The sequence below is a fragment of the Dromiciops gliroides genome, chromosome 2 (genome assembly GCF_019393635.1).
Source record: "Dromiciops gliroides isolate mDroGli1 chromosome 2, mDroGli1.pri, whole genome shotgun sequence".
Lineage (NCBI taxonomy): Eukaryota > Metazoa > Chordata > Mammalia > Microbiotheria > Microbiotheriidae > Dromiciops > Dromiciops gliroides.
This window is the reverse complement of record NC_057862.1, coordinates 71,975,253-72,001,865: the sequence shown is the minus strand read 5'-3', so window position 1 is coordinate 72,001,865 and position 26,613 is coordinate 71,975,253. Positions and strand designations below refer to the sequence as shown.

Below are 26,613 nucleotides of genomic sequence, written 5' to 3'. Positions count from 1 at the left end.
CTTACTTCACACGGCATTGGTGGTGTTAGCTATAGTCCAACCCTGTGGTTTATCTGTTACTCATGATGGTTTGAGTCAGAAAGAACTGGGTTGGGTATAGAGAGGATGCCAAGCTGAGTTTGCCACAGCATGGGTTTCAGTCATTTGGTTTTTGATTCAGAAACTAAACAGATGTGAAAAGTTACTGATGGAACTCCTACCAAGAGACTTTGGGGAGTCCTTTTTCCATATCCAGCTGTATTGTAAAGCCTTGGTGGTCAGCAGAGCAACCACAGGATGCTAGTACTGTGGGTTCCACTTTTATTTTTCTTTTTTTACATACACATACTGGTTAACAGGATCCATCATTCTTTGGATCAATGTGAGCAAAACGCTACTCTTGTACTTTGTACTTTGTGTAAAAATCACTCAAGCAGAATTATGTGAAACTTGATCAAGTAGATGTAATCTTTGGTACAAACACCCAAAACTTAAAGGAGCAGAGAATGGGATAGTGGAAAGGGGAGGTTGAAGGGAATCATAATTTTCTCTTCAAGGAAGTGCTGAATGAGAGGCAATGTGGCATAATGGACAGAACAACAGATATTATGTCAGAGGATCTGAGTTTGAATCCTTTCTTGACTGCTTACTATTGCTATGACCTTGAGCAAGTCATTTTGCATTTGTAAGCCTCAGTTTCTTCATCTGTAAAATGGGAATGGTGAACTAGGGGCCCTTCAGCAAGCATTTACTAAACTCTTACTATGCCTCTGCTACCTCTGAGATCAACGGCACCAAAAGCCAAGGCTCCAATCTTATTATAAATAACTCCTTTTCCTATAGTTCACAATCCAGTCTTACTCTTCTTTACACAGGAGACTCAATCTTCTGGCTCCCTAACACTGGTTGTCCCAATCCCTGGAAGACGCTACTTCCCTCTGCTTCTTAGAATCAGCTGAAGAGACTTTCTACATGAGGTTTTTCCTGATCCTCTAGCAGCTAGTGCTTCTGTCCCCACTGCTGTTGTTGCTCAGTCATGTCCAGCTCTTCATGACTTCCATTGACCAGAGCACACCAGGCCCTTCTGTCCTCCATTATCTTCTGAAGTTGGTCCAAGCTCATATTCCTTGTTTCCATGATGTTATCTCTCCATCTCATCCTCTGCCATCCCCTTCTCTTTTTGCCTTTAATCTTTTGCAGTATTAAAGTCTTTTTCAATGAGCACTGTCTTCTCATTATGTGGCCAAAGACTTTAAGCTTCAGCTTTGGTCTTTGCCCTTCCAATGGATAGTCTGCGTTAATTTCTTTAAGTGTTGACTGATTTGATACCCTTGCTATCCAAGAGACTCTCAGACATCTTCTCCAGTACCACAATTTGAAAGCATAACTTAAGCAATGCTCATCTTTCCTTTAGTCTAGCTCTCAGTCATACAAGATTACTAGAAAAACCATAGCTTCAGCTCTATGGACCTTTATTGGCAAGGTGATGGTTCTGCTTTTTAGCATGCTGTCCAGATTTTCCATAGCCTTCCTTCCAAGAAGCACACAGTTTTAATTTCATGGCAGCAGTCACCATATGCAATGATCTTTGAGCCCAAGAATATAAAATCTGACAATGATTCCAATTCTCCTCTCTCTATTTGCCAGGAAGTGATGGGACCAGATGCCATTATCTTAGGGTTTTTTGGTTTTTTTTAATGTGAAGCTTCAAGCCAGATTTGGAACTCTCCTCTTTCACCCTTATCAAGAGACCTTTTAATTATTACTCACTTTCTGCCACCAAAGTGTCATTGCCTACATACCTGAGATTGTTAATATTTCTCCTAGCACCTTTGTATGTATCCTGTATATGCTTATATATGACATGCCATCTCCTTGATAATCTTCTAGAAGGCAGGGACTATTTTGGTTCAGTTTTTATGTTTTTAGTAATTAAGCCAAAGTCTGGCAAAGGAGAAGATGCTGTCACCTGTGCCTGCAAGACACTCTTACTTCACCTCTGCTTTTTAGAATTGTTTGTTTCCATCAAAGTTCAACTCAAGGACCACCTATATCATGAAGCATTTCTTGATCCCCCAGAGGCCAGTGCCTTCTCCTTCCCTGGCATTTACTATGTATATATTTGTGTTTATGTACATGTTGACTTTCTAATAGAATATAAGCTCCTTGAGGGCAGGCAGTGTTCCATTTTATCTTTTTTTTTTTTTTTTTTTAGTGAGGCAATTGGGGTTAAGTGCCCAGGGTCACACAGCTTGTGAGTGTTAAGTGTCTGAGGCCGGATTTGAACTCAAATACTCCTGACTCCAGGGCCGGTGCTTAATCTCCATTTTATCTTTGCATCCTTAATGTACAGTGGAAAGATTACTGGATTTGAAATTAAAGGATGGGTTTGAATCCATGCTCTTCCACTAACTAGCTGTGTAGAGCTGTGTAACCTTGGACAAATGATTTGACCTCAAAGAGCTTCCTTTTCTTCCTCTGTTAAAAAAAAAAAGAAGAAGTTGGGTATTTGGACTAGATGACCTTCTAAAACACCGGCTAGCTCTAAATCCATGGACCCATAAAAATTAAATCAATGTGTTTTTTTCTTCCAAGAGTATTTCCATTTTAATCATAATTTCTGATTATGGAATTATGACTCTATTTCCCATTAAAAGAATCCTTAACATCATTTAACAGAGGAAGGAGAGAATTTGGGGGAGGGGGGTAGGACAATGCACCCTTCTTAGTCCTCCTTCATACAGGTGTTGCCTACATGCTCGATCTAATCTCTCCTGCCTCATAAAAACATCACATTTCAATGTAATATCCCTTTAACTTCTCTAGAGCAGTAACACTCAGTTATATGCTAATTCTGGAAGAGACCTCAGAGGTCATCTCTTCAACATAGGAATCTCATGTGGAAGAAGTGGGCCTAAGATGGTTTTCCCTTGGTAGACTTGCCAACCATCTTAAATTCATAAGGAACCTCTGGGAATCTCCTCCAACCTCCCATCTCCCTGGTCTCTGGATTAGTGAGAGTGGTTATGTGTTCACTCTGCCACCTTGTGGCCATTCCCAGATGATATGTCTTCCCCTTCCTCTTTTGGTCCCTCCCCCTATATCCCCTGTGGTGCAGGTAACTTCCTACTGTCTTATTTTCCCCAAGCTTCAAAAACCTCCTAGAATGGAAGTTCCTCTAAATTAATGATCCTATTCACAGGGTTCTTTTTAATTGAATCATCCAGTTAGCAGAATCAAATTATTTCCCAAAGGCACTTAAAAGAAGCAGCATTCACAATACTATAGCAAAAAAATTTTAAGCTTATAAAACATTTGAAATTCTTAAAGTCACATGCTATCCACAGATATAGGTCAGAAGAATATAGAGGTGAATCACAGCCATCTTCAGATTGTTCATTTTCCTTCTTTAAGTAGAATGTTTTGGGGTCTATTTCCCCCTTTCCTATTTTTGACCTCAGTTGCTGACCTCATATATGAAATTATAGTCTTAAACAAAACAAAAGTTTCCTTTGTCAAAGATCCAGACCATTTCTAGTTGTGGGAAACAATTAGCTGTGTGTAGAACACTGTATATGGCAGTGGGGATATTACAAAGGAAGCAAGATGTTGAAGTTTACCTTTGTAGAATTTTCTGCTTAAATTCTAGAATAGATTTAAAAGAAAAAACTATCTGGAAATAGAAATGAAATGCCTAGGAAAAAAAATAGTGATCATTAGAAGCCAACCTCGGTTCACTAAGAACAAGTCATGCCAGACTTAGGCTAATTTTCTTTTGGACAGAGTGATTAAATGGGCAGATCAGGGATAAAAGCTTGAGAACTGGAAGAGACCTAATCTTGTCAAGCCCCTTCATTTTATAGATGAAAAAAATTGAGGGACAGAGAAGTTAAATTAATTAAATGAATTAAAGTCTCACAGGAAGTAAAAGCAACAGAGCTGAGATCTGGCCCCTGGTCATCTCACTTGAGATCCTTCAGTCTTTCCTTTGTTCCATGCTACAGGATACCATAGATAAAATCTATTTGTACTCTGACAAGGAATTTGCCAATGTTTCTTCTTATGTCTTGGTAGAAAAGATATAGAAATATAGACAAATTATAGTGTAGTTAGGTAGATTTGTAACCTGTTGAACAACCATACCTGAAGAGAACTGAGTAATGGACTGATTTCAACTGGAAGGAAAGTGTCTGCTATCTCACCTCTTGTTTCTCCACTTAGATACCATCCTTATCAATTCTGTGAAAGTCCTGTTGCTGAGACAGAAAGATGATTAATGAATGACAGGATTAGTATTCAGAAAGTCCTTGATAGGCTAAAATGATGGCCCAAATCTTCTAAGATGAATTTATGTAGAGATAATGGATAGTATCATAGGACTTATAAATGGAAAAAAAAGACTTAGTGATCATTTAGACAGGGGTTCTTAACCTGTTAAAACCTTAACTGTTTTATGGACCCCTTTGTGGGGTCCACAGTCCTTATTACTCAGGATAATGTTTTCAAATGCATAAAATAAAATTCACAGGATTCCAAAGGAAACCAATTGTAGTTAAATATAGTTTTTCTATCTAGATAGCTAGCTATTTATCTGTCCATCTATCCACCCATCCATCTATCTATGCATCTACCTATCTATCTAACTATATTTTAAAGTTCATGGACTCCAGGTTAAGAACCCTTAATCTAATTCAACCCTTTCATTTTACAAATGAAGGAACCGAAGTCTAGTACCAATAAATAACTTAGAATACTACAGAGTCTCTACAGAGAATCAGCATATTCTAAAACAGTCAACATGGACAGAATGCATGCTTTAAAGCAGTATTCTGTGTAATAGAACTCTTTGATAACTGAGGCTCCACTTAGACTTGGAAGGGGGTGATAAACTAAATGCAGCCCCTCACGGCTGAGTTCCATCTAGGTCATAATTTTCATTATGTAAGAATCCCTGTTGACACAGTTGGTCCTTGGAGTTCAGGTGGATTTCTGTGACCCTTATTCAATTGCTGACTTGAGTTTCAACATCACAATTCCATTGGTTTCAGGAAATTCTTGGTAGGTTCCCACCTCCCCTTTCCAGTATGCCAGAGGTAAGCAGAAGATGGGCCCCATAGGACTCCATAACTAGTGACTGTCTAGCAGTAATAATACAAGCAACTTCCCCAAGCCCCAGAATCTCTGATAACTCCTAAAATATTTAGTTATGAAATAGCATTTATTTACAGTCTTCTGTTTTGTTTTGTTTTTCCTTTTACAGTGAAACATTATTTGGTGAAATGCCCCCAGAACAGGTAGGACTGTTTTCTTCCTATTTTCAACCAGGGAACTTAGGATCATTTTACTTTCTTTTGCTATTAAAACAAAATTGGCTATACTCATATCTTTGCCTAAGAGACCTTCATATTATTCTCATGATGTCCTAAGCATCTATCCAGAAATATACACCCTGCAAGCATATTTGCTTTCAGCTTCTAATTCTTTGGGTTATGCTCTCCAATGCAGTATAGTGTTTATTGTGTCTTATTGGCTCTAGATAGCCTGGCCTACATCCTGCCTTCTCCCCTTACCCTCATTAAAACCTCCCTGTCCTATGTTCCATCCCCTCAGTACCATGCCTTCTGCAACGTGGTAGTAGCTCATAATGGATTAATCAAATAATTTAATCTGTACTAATATGCTAGACATCCAAGGGCCTTTAGTCCTTCCAAGTAATGTAACTCCTTATTGTATGGAAGTAGGGGAAAACTCAGAGAATAAATGTTCCAAGGGAAAGGCAATATACAAGTAGGAAAAAGAAGGTGTTCCATTTAGAGGGTCACTAATAATCCTTAATAGGAAGGGATTTCATTCCACCAAACAGAGTGAAAGGCCAGATCAGAGGTGGGACTGGAAGTAGTAAACATGTTCTCTAGGGACTCCTCAGAATGCTATAACCACACTACCCAAAGTTCCATCAAAGAGGACTTCTGTGGCAATTAGTGTGTTCTCTGAGAATAACATCTGCTGGTTTTCGTTTACCACCATATGGGATGGCTCTCCTCCGTGATGGCACCATTCTGCCCTATAGTAAAGTGCTTCATTCATACAATGAGGTTCACCTCTAACTTCCCAAGAATCACACCTCTGGTACCATTCCCCTTCATGAAACCTTTCCTGATGCCCCAGATATAAGGACCCTTTTCCTCTTGAAATATGCATGTATGTGTTTTGGATCTACTTGCCCTAGTACAACATACCCCTGTATAAAATGTAGCCTCCTCAAGGGCAAGGGCATCACTTTTCTTTGTTGCCTTACACAATGACTGGCTTGCTAAATTGAACTGAATCGAACTCTCCCACTACACAGTGCATAAGAGCCTTTTTATCTAAGCCTTCTGGATATTTCTAAGGCATGATATTAATAACCAAGTAGGGAGTGGGAAGCAATGAGCATCCTTCTTTGCTAAATCCCACCCAGAAAGAGCAGTTTGTGATGACGAGAGGTAAAATGAGAAACAAAGGAAAGGATTTAAAAAACACTACAATTATATCACAGAAGTGTTGAGAGACTGGGTGACTGAGGATAGGAACAATTTCTGAATTGACTTTATTATTTTCCCCAAGCAACTCTGCAACTTCTATGGATTCAAGATATCCTCAGTAATATGAGTCTTCCTTTCTGAAGGTCAACTGAAAGGCAGCTGGGGGTGGAGGATGGGAGAGGCATTACGTTTATGGATAAACGCTTCAAAAGTACACCAGAAAGATGAGATTGAAAAAGTCTGTATTTTCTGCCCACTGTTTCCAATATGATTGAGATAAGAGCATGTTAAGGATGTGGGAAATATTGAAAGAACTTTTCTCCCTCTGAAATGATCATGTCAAGTATGGCTGACATTATCCCAGCACACCAAGGGCATGAAAGCAATGAAGATTTGAGGTCGCTGAGTAGTTTGCTTCTAATCACAGAACACAATATAGAATTGAGAAATCTTTCATCTCTCCTTAGGGCTTTAGTCTGGTTTGTTTCCTCCTGAAAACAGAAAAGTGAGTGGAATATCATTGGCCACCATCAGTAGTAACTGAAATGAATTGTGGCTAGGGAAGAAAAAAAAAGGAATGATCTGGAAGAAAAACCAAAATATCTAAAAAGCAGAAAGCCAGATATAAATACAAAAAAGGATATTTCTGTCTATTTGGTTGCATGAAATCATTGCTATCAAAGTCATCAAAGAAATACTAAAATCTGGTCCAAATCTGTAATTTCATTGGGAGCTCACATTGGAGACACTTCTACTACAGGAGATCAGCAACCATTCTGTAATTTATAGGCTTAAAGGGTTTGTAGGACACTGATTGACTGACTTACTCAAGGTCACACAGCCCATAGGCAATTCAGGATAAGAACTTGAACCCAGATCTTCCTGATTCTGAACCTAGCTCTCTAGTTTTCATATCATGATATCTCAAGAAATGATAATAATTCACATTAGTTCATATTTCTCTAGCACTCTAAGGCTTACAAAGTGCTTTCCTCACAATAACCCTGTGAGGTCACAAGTACAAGTGTTATCCCCATTTTATGGATGAGGAAACGGAGATTCAGGGTAACTGTTTTACCTGAAGTTACAGAATTCAAGTCTCCTGACTCCAGGCCCAGCCTGTTTTCCATTGCACTGGTTAATCTCAGTGTGGAGCTCTGGAGCTCTCAAAGTTCACGTTGTTATTTTTGAAAAATATCTTTTAAATCTGAAAGCACCATAGAATTGGGAGTCACTATGTTGACTATTTTCATAGAAATCATTTGAGAACCTGGAGTTGAACCAGATTTTACTGGGGTGGAGGATGATTCATTCCTCCCCATTCCCACTCTATGCTAGGGTCCGTAGGGCAAGGATGTTAATTCAGAGTGTGAAGAAACAGGGCACAAAGAAATTGACATCCTTCTGGGATGAAAAGCGCTCAGGATTTGGAAGGAATCCCTGAAGTCTTTTGTCCACCACACAAATGCAAGCCCCCTGGATATGGACTGTGTTGGCATTTCCCCAGCCCAGAGCAAGAGAAACATCAGGCCATGATGTTTAAAAATAAGCTGCCCACAAATAGCAGTTCTCTCCAGTTAACCAAGCACCCTCGTTTTCGGGGAGTTTCCATCCATGCATGTTTTCCCAGCTTCCTCAGTTTTGCTGGCTCCAGAGAAGCTTGTTCTTTCCTGTCAGAGACATAATACCACACTGTTTGGCCCCAAGATAATCGCATCACTTCCCTTTTATTGGAAACCCAAGGCACAAAGACATGCTGTTTATAAGCCAAGAGTGCTTACAAGCATTGTTGTTTCAATGGAGAAACTGAGATGCACTGAGGATAACGATTTGGATTGTGTGCCCATGTGATGCTCAGTTGAACACATGGCAGCCTTAGAATGGAAAGAGAGACCAATAATCAAAACTCACAGGGATTCTGTGGTTGGAGTATCATAGTTCAATCTGGGCAGAGCCAAAAAGGACCTTAGGCATCTTCCAGTCCAGTGCCCTCATTTTACACATGAGAATCTCTTGGGATCATACATAGATTTGGAACTAGAAAAGATCTTAGAGATCATCTAGTTCAACTCCTTTATTTTACAGATGAGACAACTTAGATCCATAGTGAATAGGAGGAAACTGAGTCCTGGAAACTTCCCTGCCCTCCCCCTCCTTTTCCTTCCCTCTTCCTCTTTTCTTCTCCTCTCCTTTTCCTCCTTTCCCCTCCCCTCCCTATCCCTCCCCTTCCCTTCCCTTCCCTTCTCTTTCCTCCTCTCCTCTCCTCTCCTCTCCTCTCCTCTCCTCTCCTCTCCTCTCCTCTCCTCTCCTCTCCTCTCCTCTCCTCTCCTCTCCTCTCCTCTCCTCTCCTCTCCTCTCCTCTCCTCTCCTCTCCTCTCCTCTCCTCTCCTCTCCTCTCCTCATGGTATAATGTAACCAAATGATATAATATTTATTTGTAAAACACTCAGCATAGTGCCTGGTACATAGCAGGTGTTATATCAATGCTTATTACCTTCCCTTCTTTTTACAAGAAATACAGAAATAATGCTTCAGTTCAATTCAACAAGCACTGTTCTATATGCTAGGAATACCAAGACAGAAACAAGTCAGTTCCAGTGCTGAAGGAGCTTACAATCTACCGGAGGGATGGACCATATACAGAGAAGAAAATACAAAACATGTGCTAACTGGAATGGAAGGGAGCTAGGCATTCCAAGAGGCAGAAGTGAGAAGGGAGATCAATCTAGTCATGGGGCACAAACTGTGCAAAGGTGCAAAGATGGGAATTGAGATATTATGAATGTAAAAGCAAGCAGGCCAGTTTGAATAGAATTTGGAGGGTATAATCAATGACAAATGTAGCCATTTAGTCATTCAGAGCCCTATGCTTAATAGGAAACTGTTTACATAAAAATTATGTTCAGTAAATGGTTGTTGAATAAATGAATAGTGTTACAAAACATTTGCTTGTCTGTGTATTTAAGCCTTACTTATAATTCTTACTTGTTAGTGCTGCTCATGCCTAATTTCCTAACACTAATCAGGTCTAGGAACTGACTACATTTTTTGCCATCTGTACTGTTTTCCTTCTTCATTTAATTTGATCCAGAACAGTAATAATCAGTCCTTAGTACTATAATGACCTGTAATTTGGCATGTGTGGGCACTCCTTCCACCAGATTGCAAGCCCTCTCTGATTTAGCAAATGGTCTTTGAGAGTTGCTTCATCTAAATAATTCACGACTCTGTAGCCAAACTGGGGAAGAACCTTTCTGAAACTTGGCTGGTCCATTCCTAGGTTAACAAATATGTAGTCTGTCACTGAGCCCACTCTCAAAGCCTTTCTAGCTTGGTGGGCTGTGCCAGTGTTTGCACTCCTCAGGCAGAGCTTTTGAGAACTCAAGGGCATCTCTAAGTCTAATGGTTTTGACTGAAGCCCTATAGGTTTGGAATTAGGCATGAGAGTAGGACTTTAGTGGGATCGTATCTGAGAATCAGTAATAGCAATGATAAGACTAACAAATAAATAATTAATGTATGGCTCTCCAGCTTAAAAGGTGCTTTACTGACTTTATCATACTGGACACATCAACCCTGTGAAAGGGAGTGCCAGTATTGTTATTCCCATTTTTTTGGAAGAGGAAACAGACTTAGAGAACGGAGGCACTTTGCCCAAAGCCATGAAGCTAGTAAGTGGTTAAGCTGAGGCATAAATAGGATCAGAGAGGGGGAAGGACCCTCAGAGGCCATCCAGACTAATTAATCCCTTCTTTTTAGAGGAAACCAAGGACCCAGAGAGGTGAATTGGCTTGCTGAAAGTCACACAAGTAATAATTATCAGAGGGAGAATTTGACTCCGTCTTCTTATTCCAGAGCCAGTTTTTGTATTAGACCTCTAGAGCATTGGATTTAGTGAATGGTGAATGTCTTTAGATTATTGAGGAATAGAGTGATTTCAAAAGCTCACTTGGCCAAGGTCTTAAATTTATCACTTTGTCTTCTTTTGTCACTTTCTCATTCACCTGATCTCTCTGGGCATTCATTCTTTAATGTCTGTGCCTGATCACAATGTTCAGTTAAGCACAGGGCCCCGTACTTGGAGTCAAAGGACCCAGATCAGAGATTTGGCCATCCCACGATATACCAGCCTCATTTTTATCTTCTCTAAAATGGGGAGATGATCATAGATGTTCAGGGGTATTGTGAGGAACAAATAGGATGCTTTTGTCATTGTGAAGCACTATGCAAGTCTAAGTATTTTTAAAAATGGTTTCCTTGAGAAGACATAATCGAGAGAGTTATTATACCTTAATAAGTGACATGAAGCCAATGCAGGGTGGACCATGAGAGGTGGGGCAGGAGGCAAAACAATGATTGCCTTTCATTGAGAGTAACAAGTTGAGAATGATACTAATCTGCCTTGGAGGGAGATTGGGGAATAACAGGGATCCTTAGTTCTTTAGCACAAATCGGGCAGGTTAGGCTAAACTGATGGGAAAATAGGTCTAGAAATTGGGTCTGCCTGCCTGTTGTCTCTTTATCTGTCTCTTTCTTTCCCTTCTCTTTCCCGTCTTTTCTCTCTCTTCTTCCTGTCTCCCTGTCTCTGTTTTTTGTCCTTCCCTCCTCTCCCCCTTTTTCTCTTTCCCCCTTTCTTGCCTTCCTCTCTCTCCTTATACTATCTCCCTTTTCTCTCCTCCTGTTTTTTTTTTCTGTCTCCCTGTCTGTCTCTTTATCTCTTGCTCTCCTTCTCTCTCTCTCTCTCTCTCTCTCTCTCTCTCTCTCTCTCTCTCTCTCTCTCTCTCTCATCTTTCCCTCCTTTCGCTCCTTCCTCTCTCTTTTACTCTTTCCTTCCTCTTATGTCCTCCTTTCTTCCTTCTCCCTCTCCCTTTCTCTTCTTTTTCTCCCTCCTCTTATTTTTAAATTTTTTCCTCTCCTCTCTTCTTTTTCCTCTCCCTTCTCTTTATCTTTTAATTCTTCATTTTATTTCTCTCCCTTCCCCCCTCTTTCTCTCTCCTCCATCTTTCTGCTGTCTCTATTTCTTTGACTTTTTCTCTTCCTCCTCTCTCTTCTTTTACTCTTTCCCTTTCCCCTCTCTCTTTTCTCTTTTTCTCTTTCCTTCTACTCTTTAATTCTTTTTTCTTCTTCCTTTTTCTCCCTCCTTATCTCTATAAGTCCCTATTTCTTTATCTTTTTTCTCCCCTTTCTCTATTTTTCTACTTTCTTCTTTCTCTTTTCTCTTTTTCTTTGGCTTTTTCTTTCCTCTCTTTTTTTCTTACCTCCTCTTAACTCTCTCCCTCCTTTCTGTCTTTCTTTCTCTTTTCTTCTACTCTATCTCCTCTCTTTCCCCCTTTCTTCTTTTACTCTCCTTCTTTCTTTCTCCTCTCTGTCTTTTTCTTTGTCTGTATTTTTCTTTCTTCCCTCCTCTTTCTCTTCTCTTCCTTTCTCTCCCTCTTTTCTTTCTCTCTTATCTCTCTTTGTCTTTTTTCCCTTCTCTCTTTTCTTCATTTCCTCCTTTCTCTCTCCCTAATTTCTCTTCTTCCTTTTGCTTCTTCCTCTCTCTCTTCTTCTACTTTCTCCCTCTTCTATCCCTCATTTCCCTTTCTCTTCCATATCTCCCTATCTGTCTCTGTTTCTTTGTTTTTTCTCAGTCTCCTCTGCCTCCCATCAGTTTGTCTCCTATGTTTCTCATTCTTGCCTGGCTGTTCAGGCACTTTACAAGGAATCTCTCTTTTCACAGCTCAGGAGAGACAGTCACCAGTGTGACAAGCTTGTCACCTCTCCAACCAAAAAAGATCAAGAAGAGGAAAGAGAAGCCTGATGTCCCTCCTGCAGTTCCTGCCAAAGGTACTGAGAATGTGAATCTCCACAAACCCAAAGCACAAAAAAATCCAGAAAATATGTCTAGAATGTTTCCTGTGAGCACATAGAAAGCACTGGGTAATAGATGTTTTTTGAATTTGATTGAAAGAAGGGATACAGAAGCTTTAGACTGAAGTTCTATGCCAATATGCCAGTACATTAATAAAAATAATAATAAAAATAATAGCTGAAATATACCAATCTCCTTAAAATTTGCAAAAGGACTTTATATATATATGTATACATATATATGTATATATATGTGTGTGTGTATATATATATACATATATACATATACATATATACATATATACATATATACATATATACATATATATATATATATATATATATATATATATATATATATATATATATAGCTTGTTTGAGCCTTAGGATAGTGTTGGGAGTAGGTACCAGACACATTAATGAACTAATTTTATAAATAAGAAAACTTATTATTGAGGCTCATGGTTTCATAATACTTGTAATTATACCTATGGTTGCATAATTCTTATAAAGGACCCACAATTTCACAATGGTGGGAACCCCCTCCTTCCCTGCATATCATAATTTATCACTAACTTACAGCCTTGGAGAGTTATCCTTGGCTCAGAAAGGTTAGGTGACTTGCCCATGGTCACATAGCTACTAAGTTTCAAAAGTAAAATATGAACCCAGACCTTCTAGAACTCTAGGCACTACACTACATCATATTTTCTATAATAATTAGTCCTCATTGTTCAGCTGTTTTAGTTATGTCTGACCCCATTTGGGGTTTTCTTGGCAAAGGTACTAGAGTGTTTTTCCATTTCCTTCTCCAATTCATTTTACAGATGAGGAAACTGAGGCAAACAGGGTTAAGTGACTTGCCCAGGGTCATACAGACATAAGTGTCTGAGGCCAGATTTGAACTCAAGAAGATGAGTCTGATTCCTAGCTGCCCCTAAATACTAGATCATTGCTTTTGCCTTTTTCTGCCAGATGTTGGAGCAAACTTCTTCATAATTTGAAAGTCTGAGGTGGCTCCAGCATCCTATTTTATTTTATTACATTGTACCTTTTCACATGCCAACTAGAGATACTACACTTGGTCACTGTGGAGAGATTCTGGGGGTCATGGAGTTTTAGGTTTGGTTTTGAACATAACTCATTTGAGATAATGGGCAATCTGACAATCTCTATGAACCCTGGTTTTCTTATCTTTAAAACAGGAATTAGAACCAACATGGCCTAATAATACCCAGAAGGCTGGCCTTGGAGTTAGAAAGACCTGGGTTCAAATCCTAAATCAGACACCTACTAGCTCCATGACTGTGGGCAAGTCACTTAACTTCTCTGTGTTTTGATTTCCTCATATGTTAAATATGAGGAGGAGTCAACTAGATGACTTCTAAGTGCCTTTTTGTCTCTAAATTTGTGCTTCTGTGATTCTCTGACATCTCTGTGGCTCGGGCAACTCTCAAAGACACATGGATTGTTGATATGCATCAGGAAAGGGAGTTTCCATCCTAGAAACTCCCTACATTGATCACAAGTCCGGCTAAAAAATAAAATGGGATAATGTCCCCTACATTCTCCAGAGGATTGCTATGAAGATTGATTGTGATAATGTATGTAAAAGTATTTGAAAAGTTTAAAGTTCTATGTTTTATTAAAGTTATTAGTTATTAGGTAAAGTTATCTGTATTACTTCCTCCAGCATGCTCTGAGGAAAGACCACTATTCTAATTTAATAAAAGTGAAGAAATAGATAGACAAATGTATTCTGGGCCAATTCCAGAGGTAATGCTTTGGCTCACTGCAGTTCTGACTGTTGTTAGGCCAGGAGATGCTCACTTTCCAGATATCACCATTGTGAGAAAGGGAAACCACAGAAGGAGGTACAACAGAACACTGTAAGGAGGATTTGGACATGGCCATTGACGCCCTTTGTCCACAATGTATGTGTCTCTGTTCTTACCCTCTTTATGGGATACGCTCGGTATGGAGGGAGGTTCCATATTGAATTTGGAAGTTGGGTAGATGGTGCGTCCTGCACCTTTTAAGAAAATAAAACCACCTCAGATGGTGGATTGGGGCATGAGATGGTTTGATGAAGAGGCCTGTTTGTTCCTATGAATATTTGACCAGGCAGAGGAAGGTTGGGTATGGCCTAGAATGATAACTGTATGTGCTTTCTCCAACTCCTAAATGAGGCTGCCAGACTAATTTGTCTATGTGTTTCCTTAGCTCCGATAGCTAATGCATTCCACAAACCAAAGTTGCTGAAACCACAAAGAAAAGTTATCCTGGTGAGTACCTTTGCTTCTTATTTTTATTTTCTAGCTCAAGTTCTGAAAGTTTTTTTTAAGAAGTGAATGGTGTCTTTTTCAACTCAGAAATATTATCAAAACAGCAGTCAGTCATTTCCCATGGTTGCACTTCCAGGAGAGTGCCTGCCCTCAGCTTCTGATATGATCCTTGTCCCATTTCCTTGGGCCTGTGGGTTGTACCACTCGTCCCACATCCTGGTGGGATTCTTTCTGCCACAGGGCTTGAACTTGTACCCTGAATTTTGCCCTCTATCCAAACATAGTAGCGTCTCTGTCTCTTTTTCTCTCTTTGTGTCTCCCTTTATCTTTGTCTCTTCCATCTAAAGTGAAGAAAGCTTTGACCTCTTTGGAATTATTAAATATTAAAAATATAACTTTGCCAGATTCCATACTACTTAAGATCTATACCAAAAAAAAAGACATGTTCAGAAATAATGGTCCTAGTTTCAGGTATATTTACTAAAACTTTAGTATATTTACCTGTCTTTAAATAAACCCAATGTATGAAAATATTTACACAGAAGGTAGATCAAAGGATTGCAGATAATTATTTGCTTTGAAAAATAAATTCTTAGCTGGTTGTGGTGATGCATGCTTGTGATCCCAGACAACAAAGAGGCTAAAACTAGAGGATCTCTTGAGCTTAAGCGTTCTGAGATGCATTTACCCAGGATAATCAAATATCCATACTAAGCCTGATATTAATAGAATGAGCCTCCAGGAGCAGGAGGCTGCCTGGTTTCCTAAGGAGGGAGGAGCTGGCCTAAACTGAAAATGGAGCAGGTCAAAGTTTCCATGCTGAGGAGTAGTGGGATCAAGCTCCTGAGTATCTCCTGCATTTTCTAGCATTGATGAAATAGGGAGACACAGTCTTAAATTTTTTTTAACAATTCTTCATTGAGCAAAATTATTTATAAAAAGGTTTCTTTCACCACCAAACTCCCCAATGAATTTTAAATGTCATTTTATTTAGAAATATTTGGTTTACATGCAACCTTCCAGAAATTTGTCAATTATGCACAGCAAAGTACACTGGAAAGAAGGGGCCAGGTCCTGGACAAAACCTGTGCGCCTCCACTGCCTATAAGGACTCCCGGGTCAAACTCACAGTACACAACATTGTTATGTGTAGTGTCTGCAGATTTTAGTGAACATTAAGATTTATTGTCCCAAGAGGCAAGTATTGACCTTCGTTTCACCTTAGTCAATATTTACCTCTTAGATCAATAAGTCTTGATGTCTGCTGGAACAACAATCAATACCTACTTGTTGGTCCTAACAGACCTTGGTAAGAAGAACCTTTGGAGAAATGATTCCAAGGCTTTTCCTTTTTAGGATTCTGAGAGATGGGGACAGAGTTATGATGTAATGATATCTATGTGGTTACAGCCGTTAGGGGTTTGTGTAGCCTTGTTCTCTTGGGGTGTCAAGTCCAGATAATCTAATACCCATGGTCCAATGACCTCTAAAGGTCTTTGCTAACAGATAAGGCTATTCCTGGGGGCTGACCCCAAAAGGGAAGACTTTAGCTTGTTGAACACCCTTGAAGTCTATATACCAGGATAATCTCCAAAAATGGGTTGGGTTTGGCTGTTGCCTACATGTCTACAGATGTGGATAACAGATTCAAGGTTACAATGAATATGGGTAGGATAGCCCATAGCTTCAGGGAATGAATATACGTGAAATATCTACAGGATTGCATAGAGAGATACAAAAACACACAAAGCATTGAAATAGCCTATAAACTCTCCTTGGAAAGGAATTGATCTGAGGTTTTCCATTGGAGCAACCCTTTGTTTTCTATTGAATTACTTGTTCCAATACAAGCCCACCCAGACTCCCCACCAAGACTCCTAGTGCCACAATGTGGTTTAGACCCCATAAACATTTATTTGTCACCTACTATGTGTGAGGCTTAGAATCAATAAACATTTATTTATCACCTACTATGTGCCTGGTACTGGGCTAGGTAAGCTCTGGAAATTTAAAAAGGAAAAGACAGTATCTTCCCTCATGGAACTAACTAACAATCTAATGAAGGAGACACCTATAAACAATTATGTACAAACTATATAAAGGATAATTAGGAAATGATGAAAGGGCCTCAAATTTAGAGGGCTTGACTTCCTGTAGAGCCCTTTAGTTGATTTTAGCTGAGGAATTGGGGGGGGGGGGACTTTAGCTGAGATCTGAAGGAATCTAGGAAATTTAGGCAGAGATGAAGAAGGACACCTCATACATGGAAGACAGCCAGTGAAAATGCCTGGAGTTGGGAGACAGACTGTTTTGTTTAAGGAATGGAAAGGAGGTTGATGTCACTGGATCCTGGGGTATGTGTGTGTCTGTGTTGGGGTGTAAGATGTAAGAAGACTGGAATGGCATATATGTGTAGGGGTTAGATTTTGAATGACTTTGAACACCAAACAGGATTTTATGTTTGATTCGGGGGGGATAGGAGCCCTTGAAGTTTACTGAGCAGGGGAGTGACAAGGTCAGAGGGATACTTTTGGAAAATCACTTTGATGGCTGAGTGGAGAATGGACAGCAATGGTGAGAGACTTGTAGCAGGGAGAGAAAGCAGAAGATAAATATGCTTTATCCTAGAAGGGAATACTAGTTTGGGAGCTGCTTTCCTATCATACCTGCACTCTGCAAATCACTCACTGTTAAAGTAGGGATAAGGTTCATTTATTCATTTTTTAAATTGTGTTTGACTCTTTGTGACCTCAGTTGGGGTTTTCTTGGCAGAGATACTGGAGTTGCTTGCCATTTCCTTATGTAGCTCATCTTAAAGATGAGGAAACTGGGGCAAACAGGGTGAAATGACTTGCCCAAGGTCACACAGTAAGTGTCTGAGGCTGGATTCAAACTCAGGAAGATGCCTTCCTCACTCTAGGCCTGCTGATCTATCCACTGTGACACCTTGCTGCCCTAGGGATGATGTAGCAAGATTCAAATTCCTTGCTTCCCTAAGTCATAGGTCCCTTTCAGTGTCCCTCTAGCTTTAGGGGCTGCATGGATGACTATCTTCTATATATTTTTTTCCTTTCCTTCCCCTTTTTTTTTGAGGGTTAAGTGGCTTGCCCACAGCTAGTAAGTATCAAGTGTCTTGAGGCAGGATTTGAATTTAGGTCTTCCTGAATCCAGTACCAGTGCTTTATCCACTGTGCCCCCTAGCTGCCCCCCAGTGATTATCTTCTTTTTGTTTTGTTTTGTTTTGTTGGGGTTTTTTGTAGGGCAATGGGGGTTAAGTGACTTGCCCATGGTCACACAGCTAGCAAGTGTCAAGTGTCTGAGGCCACATTTGAACTCAGGTCCTCCTGAATCCAGGGCCGGGGCTTTATCCACTGTGCCACCTAGCTGACCCCCAATGATTATCTTCTTCTTTTTTTTTTTTTTTTAGTGAGGCAATTGGGGTTAAGTGACTTGCCCAGGGTCACACAGCTAGTAAGTGTCAAGTGTCTGAGGCCGGATCTGAACTCAGGTACTCCTGACTCCAGGGCCGGTGCTCCATCCACTGCGCCATCTAGCTGCCCCGATTATCTTCTAAAAAGATATTATTTATTAACTATGTGAGCAAGCAAAGGGACACTATTCATGAACATTGCCCATATGTTCCTTAGTGTTTCAGCCATGTGCTTCTGAAGGAGCCTATAAGTGCCTTAATTGGCTCATGTTTCTCGGGCCAAGACAGTCTCTTCTTAGGTGTTGGGTAAGCCTACACAACTTCCCATGTGCTTTTGTCCCAAGGCAGCCATTACCAGTTTCTTGGGTTAAGAGGATGTGTATATATATATATTTTTTTTTTCAAGCTTCCTCAAACTTATCTTTTCCTCACTGCTCCCAAGCATGTCCACTCTGCTGTGAGCTACTCTGTCTTCTGAACCAGAGAATGTAAAAAGAAAGTCCAAAAAATACTAAGCTGGTCTTTTATTTCATTTCTACAGACCACGGTGAGGGTCCTATCCTTTAACAAAAGTTCCTGATACTCAGTCATCTTGGAGGTAACCTCATTGACTAAAGATATCAGGATTTGTCTGTGTGCTCTAAACAAGGCACCAACAATACATTCCTAGACTTTGTAAAGGGAGATCAGTATTCATACTGAGGGGGGGGGGGCTCCTTGCAAACTGCCCAGTTGACTCTTAGAAAAGATTGCTACAGTTCTAGCAAACTTGGCCCTACCCAGTGTTAGAATCCACAGAGTGGACTGGACATGAGTCTTCCATGAAACCAGTGGAGATTTTGAGTGATGGGATATCATGAGACCCTAAGAGGCTGCCTTGCAGGTTAAGAACAGTTTGGGGTGGGAGCTGTGTAAGAATACACAGAAAATTGATAGAGAGTCTACAAAAGGCTAGAAACAAAGGGTAAGTCTGAGCAGTAGAGGGGAGGAGAGCAATGCCAGGTCTTCAGCACAGGGCCCAAGAAAAAATAGACTCAAGAGTCCTCTTAATAAACTCCAGAAAAGGTTGTCTTATTCTTCATGGCCTTGTGAACCTCTGTCCATGGTGTGTTCTTGGTCAAGATACTAAAGTGACTTGCCATTTCCTTTTCTAGTGGCAGAGGTTAAGTGACTTGCCCAAGGCCATATAGCTAGGCAGTTTCTGAGGTAGACTTGAACTCGGGTCTTCCTGACCCCAAGATCAGTGCTATATCCCCAGAGTCACTTAGCAGCTCCATTAGATCCCACATGGACCCTGAATCAAGAGGTCAAAAAAGGACCACAAAAACCCAAATGCATGGCAGGTTAAAGAAAGGGCTCAGTCTGGGCAAAGAGCTCAGTAAGAATAGCAATGACTTGCATTTATGTGGTGAAAAGCACTATTACATAGGTTATCACATTTGATCCTCAAAATACCTTGAGAGGTAGATACTATTATTATCCCCATTTTACATATGAGGAAACTAAGGATGAGAAAATTTAAGTAACTTGCCCAATCACTTATTATTTGAGACAAGATTTGAACCCGCAACTTCCTAAGTCCAAATCTCACACTCTGTCCGCTGTGCCAAATAGCTGCCTATGTAGCTATGTGTGTATGCCTCTGTTCTCAGTGAGCTAGCAGTACGTGTGTGCGCCTTTAAATTTGGACAAGTGGTGAAGGGTGATACCCACTCACCCTGCTGGTTCACTACCATGAGAGGCAGCCCAGGCACATATGCAAACAGGAGGCTTCTGCCTCAGTACTCCCAGACAGCAATGGTTTGTTTGTTTGTTTTTCGGGGGGGGGGGGTTGTTTGTCTGTTTTAAGAGATCAATATATTTTGGTCCATCTTCCCCCTTCCCCTGCTTCCTTGCAAACTTTCTTCTGTCAGGTGAATTAACACTTAGATTTCCAGGAAACAGTTATTATTTCCCTTGTTTAAGGCAAATTATGGAAGACCAAAAGGTGACTTTTTTGAAAGGTCAGTCACAGATTCAGTAAGTTGCTGGAGAGGGGAAGAAAAAACAATTATTTCCATTATCTCCAGTCATGTGGGCAAAAACAAAGATACTAGTGTTTAAAAAAGAATGAAACAAGGATGAATAATCATTATAGCTCCCATTTATGTGGCACTCAGTTTGAGTCTCAGTACAATCCTGTAAAAAATAGGAACCAGATTTCATTTTATTTTGTGGAGGGGATGGGGAGTCCGCAGTATCCTGTAATAAATTGAAAATGCAACATGTAGAGTACAGAACTCACTGCATTTCCATATACTGATGGGAATCCTGGCCATGGGGTTGTCTCAGCTTACGGGAAAGTTTTTTTTTTCTTTTTGAACAAACTATTATTCGGGAAATGCACTTTGTTATCTCAGTATTTCTATCTACAATAAAAGCAGGCTTATCTCAGGGAGAGAAGGGTTTGACTCATCCCCACTGGTTTAAGACTAGGCATTAGTATAGAAGCAAGGGAAGAGAGAGACCCACAATCTTCAGCAAAGTGAAGGGCTGCTTGGTATGACCTTGAATTTCCTCAAAACCTCCTGGCGCTTAGTATGGATGGAGGCCCCTCACAGAGTAGTTGGTCCAACCCTTTAAGCCCCGAAGCCTTTCCAGAAAGAGCATGACAATAAAATACATTAAAATCTATAGCATAAGCCATTTAAAGCTTTTGCCCATCTGACAAGAACTAAAGAACATTGTCTTATTTAGTCCCATTCCCAACTTGCTGACCGAGAGGCAAAATGTCATAGGGGAAAGTCAATAGTCAGTAAACATTTATTGAGCGCATGCTATGTGCCAGGCTCTGTCCACAGTGCTGGGGATACAAGCATTGTATAGCTATGTAGGGAACAGAGTCAGGAAGGCCTGGGTTCAAATGCTGCCTCAGATACTTTCAGTTATCTCATCTGTAAAATTAAAGGGATAGACTCTATGGAGACTAAAGCATGTTCCAGCTATAGATCTATAATCATGGATCTTAATGGGGGTAAGCAAGAAGGAAATATTTTTGAAATCAAATTCAGGAGTGTACTGGAGCCAGTTCAACCTGGTTCATGAGAGTTGATTGTTAAACTTTCAGCAAGAGCTGGTTGTTAAATCTTCAGTGAGCATTTATACCCTGGAAATTAGCAGATGCTACAAACTAGGCCTTCATTTATTGTATTGTTGATGTGGAAGGGATGGAGAATGTCCATAATGTAGAATAAACTTACAAGTGTGTCATGTATATAGGCTTTACCCCCAGAGAGCCAATTGTTAATCATATACCAGCATAGCCCTGAAAATAATACAGTAGAATTGGGAATGCTAGTTTTATTCAGCCATGGTAAGGTCTGCATTTTGTATCTCTCACAGCACCTGGTACGGTCCAATGAACATAATTGTAGTTTGATAGATAATTGTTGAATTGAATTAAGTTGAATTGCTAAGACCTTGGAAGAGAAGCAAGCCATCCAAAATAATCAGTTAGATGGTCCATTGTAGAGTTATATGGAGCATGGACCTAGTGTCCTGGTGGACCTTGGGGCAAGCATTGCCACTGGCTCTTCTCTTGAGGCCACACCTGGGCCCATTTTCTGGATCAACCTATGAGGTCTATCAAAAAAACCAAAGTGAAGTTTTATAAGTGCCCATTTTTTAAAGCTATCTTGGGTATGAGGTAGAAAACTAGTTAGGAAAGATAAAAGATTGGAAATCAGGCATTGTTAAGTCAACAGTATAGTGCTGCTATTAAGAAACCTAACACAAAGATGGCAGAGGAAAGGCAGTGAGCTCCCAAACTCATGACATGATTGCTTCAAAAAACATCCAAATAAGGTCATAGGAAAATGCCCAGAGCAGCAAAACTCACAGAAGAATATGCTGAAATCATCTTCTAACCAAGAACAGCTTGGAAGGTCAGAAGGAGGGAGCTGCTGTGCTTATACAGGAGTTGGGCCCAACCCCACAGTCACCCTGACACAAATCCACTCTCAGGAAGTCCTTACCAGAGAAGGAGACCCCCAGAGCTTCTGAATCAGCTGAAGCACCAGTGTCATCTGGAACTAAGCTCACAGTCTGGTGAGTGGGCTGAGCCCTGGGCAGGAGAGAGACAACAGGGGTCTATGCTGATGCTAAGGCAGAACTTGGATTTTACACCCCTACTGAGAACCAGGTGGTAGGCTCGAGTAGAAGTGGCCCAGGTAGGGGAGGGGCACAGGCTCCTTGGAGCTAACAACCGCAACACACAAAGCTGGTTGATTGGTAAGTTGGTCTGGGGTCATCTAGGACCAGGAAACAGACCGGGCAAGGGAAGGACCTGATTCTCCTTAAATCATACCACCTGGGACTTCTTAAGCTTTTGATACTGCAGCCTGGAAACAGTGCCCCACTTTAAGGAGCTAAAAGTCAAGTAAAAGAAAGGCAAGATGAGCTGACAGAGAAAGGTGAGGACCATAGAAAGTTTCTTCAGTAACAAGGAAGACCAAGGGGCACCCTCAGAGGAAGATGTCAACATCAGGGCCCCTATATCTAAAGCTTCCATGAAAAATACGAATTGGTCTCAGGCCATAGAGGTGCTCAAAAAGGACTTTGAAGATAAAGTTAGAGAGGTAGAGGAAAAAATGGAAAGAGAAATGAGGGTGATGCAGGAAATACATGAGAAAAAAGTCAACAGCTTGAAAAGTCAAATGGAAAAGGAGGTACAAAAGCTCTCTGATGAAAATAATTGCCTAAGAATGAGGATTGAACAAATGGAAGCCAGTGACTTTATGAGAAACCAAGACACAATAAAGTAAATCCAAATGAATATAAAAATAGAGGGCAATGTGAAATATCTTCTGGGAAAACATGCTGACCTGGAAAATAGGTCCAGGAGAGATAATTTGAAAATTATTGGTCTACCTGAAAACTCAGGGAAACAGTTAACAATAGTAATCATGAAAAAGAGAAAAGGGGGAAAATTGTACAAAAAATATTTATAGCAACTCTTAGTGGAGGCTAAGAATTGAGAATCAAGGGAATGTCCATCAATTGAGGAATGATGGAAAAAGCTGTGTTATATGATTGTAGTGGAATGGACTTGTGGTACAGGAAATGACAAACAGGATGATCCCCGAAAAACCTTGAAAGACTAATGAACATCAATGTATAGTGAAGTGAGCAGAGCTAAGAGGACATTGTGCATAGTGATAGCAGTATTGTTCAATGAGTAATTTTGAATGACTTAACTATTCTCAGTAGTGCAATGATCCAAGACAATCCCAAGGAACTAATGAGGAAGCTTACTATGCACGCCTATAGAAAGAACTGATAAAAAGAACACTTGTGGACTGTACATGTATAACCTGATTGCGATCTTGTGGAGGGGGAGGAAAGGGAGGGAGGGAGAGAGAAAAATTTGGAACTCTAAATCTTATGAAAATGAATGTTGAAAATTACCCTTACATGTAAATGGAAAATAAAATATATGTTTGTTGGAAAAAAAAAAGAAACCTAACACAATTCATTCATAATTCATTATACTCTTAAGATCCAGGCTCATGACCCAGAAGGCAGCGTTGGCTATTGCTCCCCAATCTCTCCCCTCTCCCACTCACACCACATTTATCCAGTCCATAAGTCCTCCCAATTCTATTCGAAAAGGCAAACTACTTTCACCCCTATTCAGGGCCTTACCTTTGTCTAGAGTGTGGTAAGAAATAGTTTCCTGACTGGCCATCTTCACTCTAATTTCTCCCCTCTCCAGTTCATCTTTCACATCAAAATTATATTACTGTACCCCTATATGGCCACATAAGTCCCCAACTTGAAAATCTTCAATTGTTTCCCATTGCTCATAAGAGAAAAATAAAAACTCCTTAATTAGTCATTTAGGCTCTCCACAATCTGGATCTAACTTTTCTTTCCAACTTTATTTCACATATTTCCATTCATGCCATCTAGGGAGAATAAGCAAAAGGTAATAAGCACTTATATAGCACCTACTGCATACCAGACACTATGCTAAGCACTTTATAGATATTATCTCATTTGATTCTCAAAACAGCTCTGGAAGGGAGGTACTGTTATTATCTCTGTTTTGCAGTTGAAGAAACAGAGACAGGGGTCTAGTGACTTGCCCAGGGTCACACAGCTAGCAAGTGTCTGAGGATGGATTTTTACTCAGGTCTTCCTGATTCCAGGCCCAGTGTTCTGTGTACTATGGCACCCCTTCTTATTCTCTGTTCCAGTCCAAAGTGTCCTTACTACTTGTCCCCTGATTTAACCCTGACAACACTTGTTTCTCTACCTATCTATCATGGATTTGTAACTTGGGGTTTGTATGCTTGTTCTTTTTTTAATATTTTGATAATTATATTTCAAAATAATTGATTTCCTCTGTAATCCAGTGTATTTTATCTTGTCCATTTAAAAACATTATTCTCAGAAGGAGTCTATAGATTTCACCAGACTGACACCGGGGTCTATTTAAGAGTGTGCAGGCAAATGTTTAACAATCAACTTTCTGTATACCAATGGAAAAAAATCTAGCAAAGTCCAGGTTGATGAGTGATTCCCTATGGATAGTGTAATCTTGTAGATGGATAATATTGTGCTAACTGCAATAAGCCCCAGAACATTACAGTGGTGAGCACCTTTGCCAAGTGTACATCTCCCTGTGTTCCTCCCTCCCTCCCTCCCTCCCTCCCTTCCTTCCTTCCTTCCCTCCTTCCTTCCTTCCTACTTTTCTTCCTCCCTTCCCTCCTCCCTTCCCTCCTTCCTTCCCTCCTTCTCTTTCTTTCCTTCTTACTCTCTCTGGCTCTCTCTGGCTCCCTCTGGCTCTCTGTCTCTCTTTCTCTGTCTCTGTCTCTGTCTCTCTCTGTCTGTCTGTCTCTCTCTCTCCCTCTCACTCACTCTTTCCTCACTTGATATTTGTTGGTATTTGTTGTTATCAACCAAAATGGTTGATAAATGAGGTTAAGGAATCTTGAATAATTTTGCTTTATGGATCGGAGACATTTTACTGAATTCATTTTTGGTGGTATTCAATAATAATAAACACAGGGGGCGGCTAGGTGGCGCAGTGGATAAAGCACCGGCCCTGGATTCAGGAGTACCTGAGTTCAAATCCGGTCTCAGACACTTGACACTTACTAGCTGTGTGACCCTGGGCAAGTCACTTAACCCCCATTGCCCCGCAAAAAAAAAACAAAAAAACAACCAAACAAAAAAATAATAATAAACACAATATGATCTTATATTCTGTACATCTTTTATCTTGAAATAGTAAAGATGTGACCTATTGTTGAGTATCATTTATGAAAGTGTGCTTGTTTTCTACCAATACCCTCAGTGAGAATGCCTTCAATTCATGTTTATCTAGATGTCTCTCATAAAAATTTTTGTATGATTAGAAGAATAGGTAAATAGATTGATTATTCTTGATGTTCTCTCAGTCACATTTTGGGTATTAACAAGGTCTCCTCTATAACACTTAAATATCATCTCTGAGAATAGCAATGCTTATTAAACGAGGGAAATGTTATGTTACTACTGCCCTCTGCCTTCATTTTTACCAAAGACAAAGGACTGTGCTCTAATTTACAACAAGAGTTCATTTAGACATCAAGAAAACTGTTTTTACACAAAGAACACATAACTGGACAAATTGGCTTCTAAAGGAGATGATAGATTGTCATCTCTAGAAAACACCCTATCTTGTGTGGCTTTTGTATGTATGGTGTAACACACCTGATAGCAGGAAGCCCAACTGGGTGAACCCTGGAGGTTTTTTTTGGGTCTGGGCCACTGTAAATCTTTGATGCTGTGGCAGATACATCCTTTCTCAGTATCACCTCACATTTCAAACAAACATCAACAGGAAATTTGAGCTATCATTTGGTGTGTCAGAGTTAAAGACACAGAGAATGAACTCAATTCATCATTTCCCACAGTGATTCTGTGTTCAGCTGTGTGGCCTTAGATTTCAGGAAAGTGAGAATAACATGGAGCTGTCTCATCAAGTTTAGAGCTTGCTTGGGTTATGGGAAAAAATCTTTTCTCCTCAATCACTATGTTCTAGCCATAGAGAACATACCACCAGGGCCAGAAAAGAGTTTCACTATCCTAAGTGGGGGGAGAAATGGAGGCTCTAAGGCACATTAGACACCAGTGTTAGTATTCTGAGAGGATTTTAATAATAACCTAAATACTGGCAAAATTATTTCCAGAGGACATGCATTTCAGGTTTTTTGAAGGATGTTTATAATAAGCTGGAGAATTTCTCTTGTTGTCGTTTAATGTGTTAGAATTGGCTTCAGTTAAATTTTACATGAAAAGGATATATTAACCTGCATAAAATATGTACATAATCTCGATTTAAAATTAAAAAGAAAAAAAACACCCCACCATTATGCACACACACAATCCATCGCCCTGAGTAAAAGCCTTAGGAGGAAAAAAAAAGCAAAAAATAAAAAAATAAAACAAAACAAAACAAAAAACCCAAAACCCCGACAACTTCCTTGTATCGGATTGATACCATTTTAGCAGAGATAAA

The 26,613-nt window shown here is 40.0% G+C and overlaps 1 protein-coding gene across 3 annotated transcripts in view; it reads left to right on the top strand.

Moving 5' to 3' along the window:
* Positions 1–26,613, top strand: part of VSTM4 (V-set and transmembrane domain containing 4) — a 107,828-nt gene that overhangs the window by 58,139 nt on the left and 23,076 nt on the right. For 2 of the 3 annotated variants that reach the window (XM_043985509.1, XM_043985506.1), the window contains exons 5-7: positions 5,240–5,273; positions 12,223–12,329; positions 14,577–14,638. In XM_043985509.1, the coding sequence (XP_043841444.1) occupies positions 5,240–5,273; positions 12,223–12,329; positions 14,577–14,638 (203 nt within the window). The remainder of the gene's footprint in view (positions 1–5,239; positions 5,274–12,222; positions 12,330–14,576; positions 14,639–26,613) is intronic. The other variant, XM_043985508.1, reaches the window with a different exon arrangement.